Below are 16,639 nucleotides of genomic sequence, written 5' to 3'. Positions count from 1 at the left end.
GAGCAAATGAGTAAACTGAGGACAGAAAACTGGCAGGATGATGTCCTTTGGTTTCCTGGATGAGTGCTGTTTCAGTGAGTGGCTGAGAGAAGAGCTCAGTTGAAGTGGGTTGAAGACAGAATGGGAGTCGATAAAGCAGAGACTGTGTAGGCCATTCTTTTAAGAAATTTTAACTGAGGAGCAGAGAAGCAGCAACTAGAGGAGAACATTAGATGGACAGTATTAAAGTATGTTTATTTGCCGCTGGGAATAATTCAGTGGTGACGGAGAAATTGATAACATCCCATGGAGGTGGTTATTGCTGGACTCAAGTCCTTGAAGAAATGAGAGGGAATCAAATTCTGAATGCCAGTGGAAAAACTGGCCTTTAAGAGAAGTAAGTATTCATCCTCTCTGATAGGCACATAAGTAGAAACTATGGGTAGGTGCTCAGATAAAGATTTGATGATGGGAAGACAAAAGAGTTCTCATCTCATTACTTCCGAGACAGTAATTGGTATTAGAAGTCTTCCATTGCTCTCACATAAATTTCTAATTTCCAAATATCCTTGTTCTTTCCTTTGTTTAGAGATGGGTTGAAGCATATCAGAAATGGTATTGCCTGGAGGAATCTCTTTCCGTTAAGCTTTGTATGATTCCTCACAAATGGGATTAATCTGTCTTTCTCATGTTCCCAGACATATTGATTCATACCTGGCATGTTATTTGAGTTTATTCTGCCTTAAATTATAATTAATTTTGCCTATATTCGCCAGAATTAAAGTATGAATTTCCTCAGGGAGCAACAACTCTATTCTTTCTTTTCCCTCATCTTCCTCTTCTCTCTTCCTTCTTTCTGTTTCCTTAGATTTTACATGGTATTGTTTCCAGCTCTAATCTTTACATGTCTGAATTTCCATCCTTCTCTGTAAGCTTCTTGAAGCCAGAGGACTTTTATCTCTTTTTTTTCAATTATTAATGTCATCTATACTCAGTTCAGTTCAGTCGTTCAGTCATGTCCGACTCTTTGCGATCCCATGGACTGCAGCACGCCAGGCCTCCCTGTCCATCACCAACTCCCGGAGCTTGCTCAAACTCATGTCCATCGAGTCAGTGATGTCATGCAACCATCTTATCCTCTGTCATCCCCTTCTCCTTGCACCTTCAATCTTTCCCAGCATCAGGGTCTTTTCCAGTGAGTCAGTTCTTCACATCAGGTGGCCAAAGTATTGGAGTTTCAGCTTCAACATCAGTCCTTCCAATGAACACCCAGGACTGATCTCCTTTAGGATGGACTGGTTGGATGTCCTTGCAGTCCAAGCGACTCTCAAGAGTCTTCTCCAACACCACAGTTCAAAAGCATCAATTCTTCTGCACTCAGCTTTCTTTATAGTCCAACTTGACTAGATGGACCTTTGTTGGCAAAGTGATGTCTCTGCTTTTTAATATGCTGTCTAGATTGGGCATAACTTTTCTTCCAAGGAGTAAGCGTCTTTTATTTTCATGACTGCAGTCACCATCTGAAGTGATTTTGGAGCCCCCAAAAATAAAGTCTGACACTGTTTCCACTGTTTCCCCATCTATTTCCCATGAAGTGATGGGACCAGATGCCATGATCTTAGTTTTCTGAATGCTGAGCTTTAAGCCAACTTTTTCACTCTCCTCTTTCACTTTCATAAAGAAGCTCTTTAGGTCTTCTTCACTTTCTGCCATAAGGGTGGTGTCATCTGCATATCTGAGGTTATTGTTATTTCTCCCAGCAATCTTGATTCCAGCTTGTGCTTCATCCAGCCCAGCATTTCTCATGATGTACTCTGCATATAAGTTAAATAAGCAGGATGACAATATACAGCCTTGACGTACTCCTTTTCCTATTTGAAACCAGTCTGTTGTTCCATGCTGGGTCATATCGTGGTTTTATTCCTAGTTTTTTAAGGAATCTCCATACCGTCTTCCATAGTGGCCGTATCAATTTACAGTCTCACCAACAGTGCAAGAGCATCCCCTTTTCTCCACACCCTCTCCAGCGTTTATTGTTTGTAGACTTTTTGATGATAGCCATTCTGACCTGTGTGAGGTGATATCTCACTGTGGTTTTGATTTGCATTTCTCTATTAATGAGCGATGTTGAGGATCTTTTCATGTGTTTGTTAGCCATCTGTATGTCTTCTTTGAAGAAATGTTTGTTTAGGTCTTTTTACCACTTTTTGTTTGGGTTGTTTGTTTTTCTAGCACTGAGTTGTATGAGCTGCTTGTATATTTTGGAAATGGATCCCTTGTCAGTTGTTTCATTTGCTGTTATTTTCTCCCTTTCTGAGGTTGTCTTTTCTCCTTGCTTATAGTTTCCTTTGCTGTGCAAAAGCTTTTAAGTTTAATCATGTCCCACATGTTTACTTTTGTTTTTATTTCTGTTACCTCTAGGAGGTGGGTCGTAGTGAATCTTGCTTTGATTTATGTCATGAAGTGTCCTGCCTATGTTTTCCTCTAAGAGTTTTATAGTTTCTGGTGTTACATGTAGCTCTTTAATCCATTTTGAGTTTATCTTTGTATATGTGTTAGGAAGTGTTCTAACACTCTTTTACATGTATCTGTCCAGTTTTCCCAGCACCATTTATTGAAGAGGCTGTCTTTATCCCATTTAATATTCTTGCCTCCTTTGTCAAAAATAAGGTACCCATAGCACATGGGTTTATTTCTCAACTCCAGTATTCTTGCCTGGAGAATTCCATGGTAGGAGGTTACAGTCCATGGGGTTGCAAAGAGTCAGACACAGCTGAGTGACTAACACTTTAACTTGCAATTTCAACTACAGGAACCAGAGTTAAAGATAAAATAGAAGAACAAAAGATGCTTCTAGTGCTCCTATCATTTAAGAAATGACAACAGTTTTAGGAGTTCTGTGCCAAGAACTAGGGCCAGAGACCTATATTTTTTTTTCTATTATTTCATACCCCTGTTTCTAGATATAAATATGGGTATTGAGTTTCTTACTTTTAAGCCCATTATTCTGTAATTCTTATCATCAGAAAATCAATTACCTTTGAGAAGTCTTGAATGTAAATACCACCTTAAATTTGGGTAAGGTTTTAAAACATGCACTGCTTTCATATGTATTAATGAGTTTGACTTCTGTGTAGTTCTTATAAGTGTTATACCAGCCATTTACTAAACAAATGTATATAAACAAAACCCGTCCCTTACCCTCAAGAAGATTATAGTCCCATGGATGATAACTTACTAGGTAAGCATGCTAAAGTACTACCAGTGCCATGATACTAGAAGATGTGGGAATAGTGGGGAGACAAAGAAGGAGGTCTGTCTGGTCAACAAAGTTCAGTCTTGGTCAAAGCTATGGTTTTTCCAGTTCTCATGTATGGATGTGAGTTGGACTATAAAGAAACCTGAGTGCCAAAGAATTGATGCTTTTGAACTGTGGTGTTGGAAAAGACTCTTGAGAGTCCTTTGGACTGCAAGGAGATCAAAGCAGTCAATTCTAAAGGAAATCAATCCTGAATATTCATTGGAAGGACTGATGCTGAAGCTGAAGCTCCAATACTTTGGCCACCTGATTGGAAGAACTGACTCATTGGAAAAGCTCCTGATGCTGGGAAAGATTGAAGACGGGAGGAGAAGGTAATGACAGAGGATGAGATGGTTGGATGACATCACTGACTCGATGGACAAAAGTTTGCACAAGCTCCAGGAGTTGGTGATGGACAGAGAAGCCTGGTGTGCTGCAGTCCATGGGGTCACAAGGAAGTCAGACATGACTGAGCGACTGAACTGACTGAAAGGAGGAGGAGATAAGTTCTAATGGGAACGTCTGAAAGACTTTTCATGCCTGATGTAATACTTGAGCTTAGGCTTGGAGAAGGAGTCAATATCAAAAAGGAAGATGGAGCCAGGAAGGAAGCACATTCCAGGAAACAGGAAAAGCATGAACTGAGTCACAGAGACATGAAGCAATGTGGAATGTCTGGGGAGCTATATGCAATTTGTTGCAGCTGGAACATAGGAGATAGAGGAGTAAGGTTGGAAAGCTAGTAGTTGTTACAATCTAGAAAGCTAAAAAGTATGGATTTTATCCAGTGGAACAGTTGATGATGGGTTTTAAACAAAAGTGTTGCTCGATCAAATTTGCATTTTAGGAAAATCACACACAATCCTCTATAGCAGTATAGAGGAATCAAGAGATAGGAAAACAAATCAGAAGACTATTGCAGTGGCAGCACTGATGGTGGAGAAGGAGTGGAATCAGATGCCGGAGCACCTGACTGCCTAAATGAGCGACTCTGTGTGGAGTGTGAGGAAGCTGTCTAGGGTGATGCCCATCTGTCTGGCTGGAACAGCAGAGTGGGTAATGAGAGCTTTCCCCGAGGAAGTGAACAGCATAGGAAAGGTTAGTTGGGTTCTGAACTTACTGATCAGAAGAGTTTTAGATGAAAAAATCATCAGCATAAAAGGCAGATGAAGCGATGAAAACATACATCTTTGCCTGGGATAACCGTGTGATGTGAGGGAAGTAGAGAGCCCAGTGGGTCTAGCAAGCAACACGGAGAAGCAGTGGCAGGATCACCAACAGAAAATGGTTTCCCAGGAACAGGAGAGTGATTGACAGGGTCAGATATCTCAGAGGCCGTAGTGAATCTGCCAAATTTGATCAGTTGAAGTCCATGATGACTTTAGTTTCAGATTTAGTGTTCTGATAGATACAAGCTTTGTTGTAGCTGCTTGGAAGTGAGTGGCTGAGCTATATAGATAGCAGTTATTGGCTGTTTTTCAAGAACTTTAACTTTCAATGAAGGTTAAGGAAATTTATGGAATCATAGTAAGAATTACTTGTTTTCTGTTTTATAGTAAAGTGAAAAGATTAATGCTTATAGCCTATAGACAAACAGCCAGTAGAGAATTTGGAAGAGCCTTAAGGATAGCCACATGGAGAAGGAAATGGCAGCCCACTCCAGTATTCTTGCCTGGAGAATTCCATGGACAGAGGAGCCTGGCAGGCTAAGTCCATGGGATTGCACAGAATCAGACACGACTAAGCATGCATGCAAAGATATCTTCAAGGGAACAGCTGGGGGATTAATTTTAAATGGAAGAGTACCTCTTTATCTGGGCTTCCCTGATAGCTCAGTTGGTAAAGAATCTGTCTGCAATGCAGGAGACCCTAGTTCGATTCCTGAGTCGGGAAGATCACCTGGAGATGGGAAAGACTACCCACTCCGGTATTCTGGCCTGGAGAATTCCATGGACTGTATAGTCCATGGGGTCGCAAAGAGTCGGACATGACTGAGTGAATTTCACTTTCACCTGTTTATCTGACACTGGAAGAAAAGAGAGGAGGACAGGTGTAAGAGGTATGTTCTTGGAAGTGAGGATTTCAGGGGATTCAGAACCAAATTTTCTCTCTGGAGTGAGGAAATATACTAAGAGAGAAAAGAGGTGAAGGTTTGTATTGTAGTATGAATCAGGTTAATTGGCTTTCTCTGAGGCATATTACTACTGGGTCAGTGGTTTGAACCAGTACTAGATCTTAATTTTGAGCTTTACACAGGGGAATGTATTAGTACTCTTTGAACCACCAGCCGTTATACTTAAAAAATCTTGATTAAATGTTACAAAATAAAACGTTGTGATGACTGATCCCCATTTGAATTCTGGTTTAGTTAATACTGTAGGGGTGAACTAATTTGAGGCGAGATTTTCTAGCTCATTACCCCACTGTAAAAATTTATCTTTAACAGTAACAATGTTTCTTCCTAATCCCTCACTACATTGTCCCAACTTATAAGGGCAGTATGTGGGACCTAGAGAGATCATGTTGCATTTCTCTTTATGACATCGCGGCCTACTCATTTCTTAGGTTTTACTAACCTCGATATCACAGAAATGTAAGCTGCTTTTAGAACTTATGAGGTGTTCAGATAACTGACTTCAGATAACTTGAATCTCACTTTGGCTCAAGTTTTCTGTTTAACTTGTTTTGTAATACTAGGATTTTAATTTTTACAGCAGACATATAATTTGCAACAAAAAATTTCCTAGGTGCTGGTTTTAGAAGTGTCTTCAAATTAAAGTGTTATCTGCATTGTTGTTCAAGTTTAGTTTAAAAAAAATAGATGTCCAGAAGAAAGGGGACACATTTGTTAACATAAGTGTATAAACAGTGTTAATATCAGTATCTTTTCTGTTATCATTAAAAGCAAGTTTGAAGTGTCTTCACAAGTTGAAATTTTGAAAACAGTTCTTCAGGTGAATAAAGCATATAAAGTTAGCTAAAAGGATTAGACTTGTAAGTATATATGGAAATGAGTTTTACGTATCTCCCAATGGTTTTACAATTTAATCACTAAAAGGTAAACTATTGCTAGCCTGTTCAGCTTTGTGCATTCAGTTTGAGGTTAGAGCAATAACTTTTTTAACATGAAAATTAACCCCTCGTAGAGAATTAGTATTTGCATATTTTACCCAAAACTGTTTATACCCTGAAAGAGCAGGCAAAACAGTTTTTGTGATTACCTTGGCAGTTCTAGGTGGTTGTTTTTTTCTTTTCTTCCATTATGAATTTTATTAAATTTTATGCTTTTCATTTTCCACAGTATGGAGGTATTAAACTGACTTTGGCAGACTGTGGTTTTTGCATGAAGCAAGCAGAAAAGTATTTTGTAAAAAGAGGATAGATTGTTGTAGGGTAGACCATCTTAGCCAACCTTTCTGTTGTTGTAAAATTATTAAGCAATTCTTTTCCACAGCATATGTTTCAAAAATAGATATTGCTTCACTCTGTATAATGGTTGTTATTATTTTTCTTCTTTTAAATGAATTAGTGAATATGTGTAAGCTCACTTTGAAAATACTTTGAGTTCTAATTTCAGATCACTATAGTGATTAACAATTATCCCATACCTTAGAAACTGAGTTATCCTCCCTGTTATGTTGCCACTCATCACTTCACGAACATTTGAATAGCCTCTAAAGATATGTCAAGAGAGGGCAGAATTGCAGAAATGCTTAGGAAAAACATGTAATTGTAGATCATAGTTGGATTTTTTAAAGCAGCATTTTACTTAGAAAAAGTGGCAAGTCTTTCAGTTTAAGTGAAGCCACTCAAGTATCGTATTTGAGCTTTCTTGGTGTTCATTTTTTGCTTTAGCGCAAGTAATTTTCTGAAGAGGAAGACTGAAAAGCAAATTTGCGTGTGTGTTTGTGTGTGTGCGTGCACATGTGCGTGTCCAGCATACACCTGTTTTTTTGCACCAGATTTCAATATGCTTTGACAGGTAGGATTAAAATTTTCAAGAACACAGAAGTAAAACTGAAAAATGATTCTAAAAAAGAGAAGTGAATTAAATAGTTAAGTGATAACTATGTCATTTTGTATATAGTACTTCCATATAAAAGCATAGCATTCTGAAAAATTTACTGCATCATCTCACTGCATTACATATTCCTAATTACCCTTGCTTTTAGTGATGTTAAAAATGATAACTAATATTTATATAACACTTGATTTGTATAGCACTTTAGGGTCGCCTTTGCCAACATACTTTGTTTAATCTATTTCATATTTAATGTTATTTAGTACTTTATGGTTAGCCTGTGTTTTAATACCAATTCATTGTTATTAGTCTTCAAGCACATTTCCTTTGAAGTTTATTTACCGTTTTTATTATCTCTATTTAAAGTTGGAAAATGAAATTCAATGATCTTAGGTGATTTCATTGTTATTTAGCTGTTGTATCAATGTAAATAGTCAACTTTAATTTTGGTCAGTGTTTAATAATGGCTCCTTATAGAATTTTTCTAGCTGGATAATTTTTCTTAGCATTGATGTAATATTTGACCCCATCTAATAACTACTTTGGAAAATATTTTTATTTTTCATAAGATGATACCACAGTAGTTTAGGAACCTTAGAGCTATACTTGCACATGATCTTAATTGACTTTTTCACAAAATATTCTTTCTTTCAAAAGAAAAACTTAATCTGATATACCATTTACTGTCACTATTTGAAAGAAGAGAGGCATTTACAAATGTTATGTAAATAATGAGTCAGATAAAGGGCATGTAACCACAACCCTATGTTCTATGTATAGAACATCAAAAGGGAATTTCTAAATACTAATACAGTGGAAGTCCTCTGTGTAGTTTTGATTATTTCAAAAAAGAGAGAGAAAGGAGCTACTTTCCTATACTAATATTTACATACCATAAACTGTCATTTTTAACAGTTCGTTAATTAACAGATTACTTTTTTACAGAAAATTAGAAATTTAAATATTTCCGTTTTTTTCAAAATTTGATCACAGTTTATCATGCTTTTTGAAAGTGATAAAAATAATAACATATAATGATTGATTTATTAATAATGAAAAAGAGACCAAATCGCTGCTGAAATTATCTGAATTACAAGATGAACTTACTAATTTACTAAACATTTAAGCCTTTTTCTGTGAAGTGTATTTTTCTAAAGTAGCTGTAGTTACAATGTTGCACTTGTTATGCATTTCATTTCATTTCATTTCTAAGTACAGACCATTGTACTTGGACAATTGTAGTAGAATTTTTGTGCTGTAGAACATTGTATTTACTTATAGAAATTTTGCTTGTTCGTTATTTGAGTTGTTTTTTGAAAACTATCTTAAGAATAAGATTTTTTGATGCAGTAGAAACTATTTTACTTGGCAAGTAAAGTTGCAGCTGTGTTATCTATGTCACCGTGATACACATAAACATGAACATTACAGGTGTTTTCTGTACAGTATCTGAAAAGGAAGTACCTATTCTTTCAAAAATGCTAAGGAAATGTGGATGTGAAACATTTTAAAACTCTTTCTTAATTGAAAGCAGTCAAGGAGTCACTTATTTTTTGCATTTTTTTTTTTTGGCATAACTTTTAAGACGACTCTAAGTTACTAATAAAGTCAGTTCCATAAGCACACTTGTTTTCAAACTAAGGCAGATTGTAAAAACTATGGAGTTTTGTAAACTCTTAAAAACTAAGCGTATAAATCATTGTCACTCCTTTTGACATGTGCCCTGGTTTGCATCGTAAGCAAATATTTCTCATCCACTATTTGCATCAGTAACCCAGGAAATTACGCTTTCGTTTCTGATTTGCCTTTCCTATTACAGGTCAACAAAAATCTCTCATTCACTTCGACATCAGCCTCCTCACAGCAGTCTAAGTCAAAACAATCAAACATGCTGGACGCTCATCAGATTCTGCGTCAGTTTGGTTTCACTCAAACCGGTGAGCCCCTTTCTTACTTTGACTATTCTGTAAATGTTCAGATTCTATTTTTGATGGATGTCATGTATTTCACTTCAGAAGTACGGCTCATAGCATTATAATGGTCAATTTTCACACTTGGTGAATTATATTCCAGCATTTTTTTCTTTAAAAATCACTAAGTTATTTCAAAAGCAAATTTAAATTTGGTAACTTTAATGGTAGATACTCTCATCCTCTATTCTTTTGAGCAGATAATAATTTAAAAGTCACAGAACATGAGTTTTAAATCTGATTCAGTTTCCTTTGAGTAAAGGAACCATAGTTGATGGATAATCAGATTTTGTACTTCATTTCAAAGAAAGCCCAGGTAAAAAGCATTTTGGTAGAAACAGGATGCATCCTGCCAAAATATCACGTTTCTTCAAAATTGGAAAATTAACAAAAGATGCAAAGAAGCTAGTTATTAAAACGTATATCAATTACAGAGTTGAAACGAACTATACAATTGCAAATTTTAGGTGAATATTTTAAATTAACTTGAATAAGGTTTTCAAAGAATCTCAAAGAAAAAGCATCTAGGTGAGAAGTGTATATTTTTGGTATTGAAAGATGTCTGCTTCTATTCATTAGCTTTGGGTATTTTATGGTATTTTTTTCTACTGTGGAAATCTTTCAGAAAGATGAGAGAACTGAGAATAACAAAATAGTTGTTTTGACAGAGAGAAGAAGAAGAAACTTGAGCTTGAAAAGTTCAGCTTAATTTATTTAGAAATTAAGGAAAAATATTACTTTTCTACTTTGAAGGTATTTGAAGTTTACATATGAAGTTAGTGTAATATCGCTGAGTTACATATTCAGTTCAGTTCAGTTCAGTCACACAGTCGTGTCCAACTCGTTGTGACCCCATGAGCTGCAGCACACCAGGCCTCCCTGTCCATCACCAACTCCCAGAACCTACCCAAACTCATGTCCATTGAGTCAGTGATGCCATCCAACCATCTCATTCTCTGTTTTCCCCTTCTCTTCCTGCCCTCAATCTTTCCCAGCATCAAGGTCTTTTCAAATGAGTCAGCTCTTTGCATCAGGTGGCCAAAGTATTGGAGTTTCAGCTTCAAAATCAGTCCTTCAAATGAACACCCAGGACTGATCTCCTGTAGGATGGACTGGTTGGATCTCCTTGCATTCCAAGGGGCTTTCAGGAGTCTTCTACAGCACCACAGTTCAAAAGCATCAATTCTTCAGCGCTCAGCTTTCTTTATAGTCCAACTCGCACATCCATACCTGACTACTGGAAAAACCATAGCCTTGACTAGACGGACCTTTGTTGGCAAAGTAATGTCTCTGCTTTTTAATATGCTATCTAGGTTGGTCATAACTTTCCTTCCAAGGAGTAAGCATCTTTTAATTTCATGGCTGCAATCACCATCTGCAGTGATTTTGGAGCCCTAAAAAATAAAGTCTCTCACTGTTTCCACTGTTTCCTCATCTATTTGCCGAGAAGTGATGGGATCAGATGCCATGATCTTAGTTTTCTAATGTTGAATTTTAAGCAACTTTTTCACTCTCCTCTTTCACTTTCATCAAGAGGCTCTTTAGTTCTTTACTTTCTGCCATAAGGGTGGTGTCACCTGCATATCTGAAGTTATTGATATTTCTCCCAGCAATCTTGATTCCAGCTTGTGCTTCATCCAGCCCAGCGTTTCTCATGATGTACTCTGCATATAAGTTAAATAAGCAGGGTGACAATATACAGCTTTGACGTACTCCTTTTCCTATTTGGAACTAGTCTGTTGTTCCATGTCCAGTTCTAACTGTTGCTTCCTGACCTGCATACAGGTTTCTCAAGAGGCAGGTCAGGTGGTCTGGTATTCCCATCTCCTTCAGAATTTTCCACAGTTTATTGTGATCCACACAGTCAAAAGCTTTGGCGTAGTCAATAAAGCAGAAGTAGATGTTTTTCTGGAACTCTCTTGCTTTTTCGATGATCCAGCGGATATTGGCAATTTGATCTCTGGTTCCTCTGCCTTTTCTAAAACCAGCTTGAACATCTGGAAGCTCACAGTTCACATATTACTGAAGCCTGGCTTGGAGAATTTTGAGCATTACTTTACTAGTGTGTGAGATGAGTGCAGTTGTGCAGTAGTTTGGGCATTTTTTGGCATTTCCTTTCTTTGGGATTGGAATGAAAACTGACCTTTTCCAGTCCTGTAGCCACTGCTAAGTTTTCCAAATTTGCTGACATATTGAGTGCAGCACTTTTGCAGCATCATCTTTTAGGATTTGAAATAGATCAATTGGAATTCCATCACCTCCACTAGCTTTGTTTGTAGTGATGCTTTCTAAGGCCCACTTGACTTCACATTCCAGGATGTCTGGCTCTAGGTGAGTAATCACACCATCGTGATTAACTGGGTCGTGATGATCTTTTTTGTACAGTTCTTCTGTGTATTCTTGCCACCTCTTCTTAATATCTTCTGCTTCTGTTAGATCTGTACCATTTCTGTCCTTTAGTGAGCCCATCTTTGCATGAAATGTTCCCTTGGTATCTCTGATTTTCTTGAAGAGATCTCTAGGCTTTCCCATTCTATTGTTTTCCTCTATTTCTTTGCATTGATCACTGAGAAAGCCTTCCTTATCTCTCCTTGCTATTCTTTGGAACTCTGCATTCAGATGGGTATAGCTTTCCTTTTCTCCTTTGCTTTTCGCTTTCCTTCTTTTCACAGCTATTTGTAAGGCCTCCTCAGACAGCCATTTTGCTTTTTTGCATTTCTTTTTCCTGGAGATGGTCTTGATCCCTGTCTCCTGTACAATGTCACGAACCTCTGTCCATAGTTCATCAGGTACTCTGTCTATCACATCTAGTCCCTTACATCTATTTCTCACTTCCACTGTATAATCATAAGGGATTTGATTTAGGTCATACCTGAATGGTTTAGTGGTTTTCCCCACTTTCTTCAATTTCAGTCTGAATTTAGCAATAAGGAGTTCATGATCTGAGCCACAGTCAGCTCCTGGTCTTGTTTTTGCTGACTGTGTAGGCTTCTCCATCTTTGGCTGCAAAGAATATAATCAATCTGATTTCGGTGTTGACCATCTGGTGATGTCCATGTGTAGAGTCTTCTTTTGTGTTGTTGGAAGAGGGTGTTTGCTATGACCAGTGCGTTCTCTTGGCAAAACTCTATTAGCCTTTGCCCTGCTTCATTCTGTACTCCAAGGCCAAATTTGCCTGTTACACCAGGTGTTTCCTGACTTCCTTCTTTTGCCTTCCAGTCCCCTATAATGAAAAGGACATCTTTATTGGGTGTTAGTTCTAAAAGGTCTTGTAGGTCTTCTTAGAACTATTCAACTTCAGCTTCTTCAGCATTACTGGTCAGGGCATAGACTTGGATTACCGTGATATTGAATGGTTTGCCTTGGAAATGAACAGAGATCATTCTCTCGTTTTTGAGATTGCATTCAAGTGCTGCATTTTGGACTCTTTTGTTGACTATGATGGCTAGTCCATTTCTTCTAAGGGATTCCTGCCCACAGTAGTAAATAAAATGGTCATCCGAGTTACATTCACCCATTCCAGTCCATCTTAGTTCGCTGATTCCTAGAATGTCGACGTTCACTGTTGCCATCTCCTGTTTGACCACTTCCAATTTGCCTTGATTCATGGACCTAACATTCCAGGTTCCTATGCAATATTGCTGTTTACAGCATCAGTCCTTGCTTCTATCACCAGGCACATCCACAACTGGGTGTTGTTTTTGCTTTGACACCATCCCTTCCTTCTTTCTGAAGTTATTTTTCCACTGATCTCCAGTATCATATTGGGCACCTACCAACCTGGGGAGTTCATCTTTCTGAGTCCTATCTTTTTGCCGTTTCATACTGTTACATGTTACAGTAGGAAAATATCTGGATCAAGAGCTCTTATGTTCAGTCCTGGCTGTGCCTTTTGTTATCCTTGTTACCTGAAAATGTTAGAATCTTCTTTTGAAAACTGGGAATGATGTTTGCATTATATATTGTTGAAGATCACGTCACAAAACACATATGAAAACACTCAATAAGCATTAGATACTATGTGAATGTAACATACTTATATTGTAAATATGATTAGTGTGTACACTAGCTTTGAAAAAATACTTAGAGTTCTAATTTTAAGTTACTCTGGTAATTAACGATTGTCCTGAACCTTAGAAATTTTAAATTTCTAGTGTGTCAGATATTTGCCAGAATTTTGAGCAATTGTTTTGCTCTTCTTGTGTATAGTGGAGTGCATACCATGTGCACCTCCTATAGATGCAATCTCTGCACCCTAACTTGATACTTGGTTTGCCTTCAGACCATGTCATTTTAATGAGTAGGAGGGAGGAGGGAACCTGGCTCCACCACTTGATGCCTATCTTTCTGCTGAGGTCTAAAATTCTTCCGGGAACAAATCTTGCCTTCCACATTTCAGGATTAAGAGTTTAAAACATAAGTCTGATCAAGTTAGCAGATTGATTAAAATTCATTCAAGTAGTATCTTAAGTTTATCAGTCAACAAGGTGTAGATAATAGATACAAAATTCTTTCTTTTTCTGTAAATGGAAAGAGCAGAGAGGTTAGATAGGAAGGCTTTGAAATGGAAGAGTGATTACCACTCTGACAGATGAAGGTTAAAGATAAAGAATAAAAGGAAAACCAGATATGATAAAGGCAAGCCTTGCAAACTTCACAATGTTACCTCCGATTTGTTTCATTTATCTTCAGCTTTCATGGTCATATAGGCCTTGAGTGGGACTTTTAAATCATGCATATCCCTCGATGTGAGCACTGTCTCAGGAGCATGAGCATTAAGCCATGTAATACCTGGTAGGACTGCTTTGCTTGATTTTTAGTTATTCTCATTTTAAGGCATATCTTTCCCATAAAATTTGTTGAGAGACTTCTGTGGCAGTCCAGTGGCTAAGACTTCAGGCTTCCAGTGCTAGGGACATAGGTTCAATCTCTGGTCGGGGAACTAGGATGACACCTGCTGCACAGCCAATAAAGAAAAAAGAAATTTGTTGAGATATCGCTGTATAGAAAACTTATAAAAGCAGAGTATGTAGTCCATTGCAAAGTGGCCAAATCCATCTTATTCATTAAGAAGCCAATCTTTGTGGAAAAAAATCCTGCACTAGGAAACAGGTGAACTAGTTTCTACACTTGGCTCCACTTCTGAATGACTAGAATTTTTAGCAGTTTCTTTAAGGTTCAGTTTTTTTCATCCCTGCAGGTAAATGAGGGCTCTGGATTTGGTGAGTTTCTGTCTTAAAAATTCTGTGAGTCTATTCAATAGTCAAATCAGTTTTAAAAGGGGAAAATAGTTAAGTGTTCTTGACCGTGCAAATAATCTATTAGAATCTGAAATGAAGGACTATGAAAATAATATAGATAGGATGTTTAAAAATAAAAATCTTACTGAAAAGCTGTCTAAATATCAAGTCTTATGTGCAGCTCTTTCACTTTGTACAGTATAAAGAAATACAATTTACACAGAACTAGTCAGTATGGGCCTACTGGCCTTCATGCCAGAGGCTGAAGAGAAGACCTTGATTTGATATATATTATATATAAGTGAGTTTATATGCTGGAAGATTAGAGCCGGGGGTGGGTTTATGGTCTGCTCTCACTTCTATTGACCTCATTCCGGGTGAGTTCTGGGTAATGGAGACAGCTAGAAAAGTATTTGTTTCTTCTTTGGTCTGTTTCCTTTAAAGTTTCTAGAATACTGTCTTTACTTATTCTAAAATCATTCTAAGTAACTGCTTTGCTTAAGGTCCTTACTTAAAGATATGGACTAAATAAGACAGTCTCTGTCCTCAGGGAGTTTACCGTCTGGTTGGGAAGGCAAATGAACATGCAGCAAATTATGTCAGAGTTTGATAAATTCCGAAATCACCATATAAACAAAATATCACTGAAATATAGAGGGATAAAGCAGTGGGGCTGTTTCTCATACTTTACATGTCCAAGCAGAACCCTTGCCCCCTAGCCCTTCACCTACCTCCACTTCCCCTGCCCCACACCAGGTCTTCCCACCTAACACTCTGACACATGTACCCCGTTGTTTAGGGATCCCTCTTCTCCCTCCACTTCCTTACTTCTGCTCCTGTCCCTTCGATTATTCTCCCCACAGCAGACAACAAGATTCTTTGAAAAATAAATTATATCCTGTTGCTTCTCTATTTAAAACTCTTAAATGGCTTTCTATGGCAGTCAGAATGAGTTCCAGAGCCCTTATAAAACCTTCCAAGGTCTTGCCTCTGTCCCTGTCGCTGCGCTCATCAGCAGGTGGGGCGTTAGAAGGGCGCATTAAGCTGGGATGGTTGTCTGCTCAGTCTTGTCCAACTCTTTGCAACCCTATGGACTGTAGCCCGCCAGGCTCCTCTGTCCATGGGATTTTCCAGGCAGGAATACTGGAGTGGTGTGCCATTTTCCTCCAGGGGATCTTTTGAATTCAGGGATTGAACCCGTGTCTCCTGTGTCTCCTGCATTGCAGGCGGATTCTTTACCACTTGAGCCATCAGGAAAGCCACACTGAGCTTCTGAACAAACAGTTGGAAGAGAACCTGACTTGACTGGGCAGTGGTATGAGGCTTAGGTTAGCTGGAAGAAATGGTGAGACGGATGTGTTTAGGCAGACCTGAGCTGCAAAGGTAGATGGGGTCAAATTGTGCCCTACTGAGAATTCACATTTCGTTCTGTAGATATAATAGAGCTATCCAAAGGTATGAGGATGAAAGAGTAATAATAAAATTTGTTTCTAAAAAATACCACTGGTGTCTTAGTGAGGGGTGGGTTAGAGAGGAAAAAAGCTGGATACAACACCTATGAGATACTTATTTCAGCAACTGTTTATTAGGCTATTGTTTCAGGTACTTAATGAAGAAAATAATAAACCAGCTAATTTTATTAAAATTACAACCATAAATATTTTCTGAGTAATTTGTATAAGAAATAAATTTATAAAAATATATTCACCAATTATACCTAAATAAACTGGGGGGGGGGAGAAATTTTAATTTTAACATTTTAAATTAAATTGTAGGTTCAATTCAGTGTCCGACTCTTTGCGACCCCATGGACTGCAGCACACCAGGCTTCCCTGTCCATCACCAACTCCCGGAGCTTACTCAAATTCATGTCCATAGAGTTGGTGATGCCATCTAACCATCTTGTCTCACCACCTAATGAACATGTTATACTGTTCCTGTACTTCCTTAGTATAATGACAAAAATCTGTAAAATAACATCCGTGACTTCTACTTGTATCAAAAAATTTGTTTATATACTTCTTCATTTGATCCTCAGCAAAACCCTCTGAGAAGTAAACATTAAAATCACAGAGTGTAAACTCTTTTGAGAGCTTCTTGATAAAGAATCTGCAGGAGACCAGGTTCT

General features: G+C 37.8%; 1 protein-coding gene and 1 pseudogene across 50 annotated transcripts in view; one reads left to right on the top strand and one right to left on the bottom strand.

The window, feature by feature from the left end:
- Positions 1-16,639, top strand: part of AHI1 (Abelson helper integration site 1) — a 210,148-nt gene that overhangs the window by 85,122 nt on the left and 108,387 nt on the right. For 44 of the 50 annotated variants that reach the window (XR_014065025.1, XR_014065026.1, XR_014065023.1 and 41 more), the window contains one exon: positions 9,121-9,238. Coding sequence is in view for 36 of the 50 variants with exons in the window: in XM_081528744.1 (XP_081384870.1) it covers positions 9,121-9,238 (118 nt within the window). In the remaining 14 variants the exon portion in view is untranslated. Of the gene's footprint in view, positions 1-9,079; positions 9,268-16,639 lie in introns of all 50 variants that reach the window. The other 6 variants (XR_014065020.1, XR_014065021.1, XR_014065018.1 and 3 more) reach the window with 2 other exon arrangements.
- LOC145520855 (protein CFDP2-like) lies at positions 9,554-12,987 on the bottom strand (annotated as a pseudogene).

Source organism: Giraffa tippelskirchi, chromosome 9, assembly GCF_054371585.1.
Source record: "Giraffa tippelskirchi isolate mGirTip1 chromosome 9, T2T-mGirTip1v1.2.pri, whole genome shotgun sequence".
Lineage (NCBI taxonomy): Eukaryota > Metazoa > Chordata > Mammalia > Artiodactyla > Giraffidae > Giraffa > Giraffa tippelskirchi.
The sequence above is the reverse complement of the archived record's forward strand: the minus strand, read 5'-3'. Positions and strand labels throughout refer to the sequence as shown.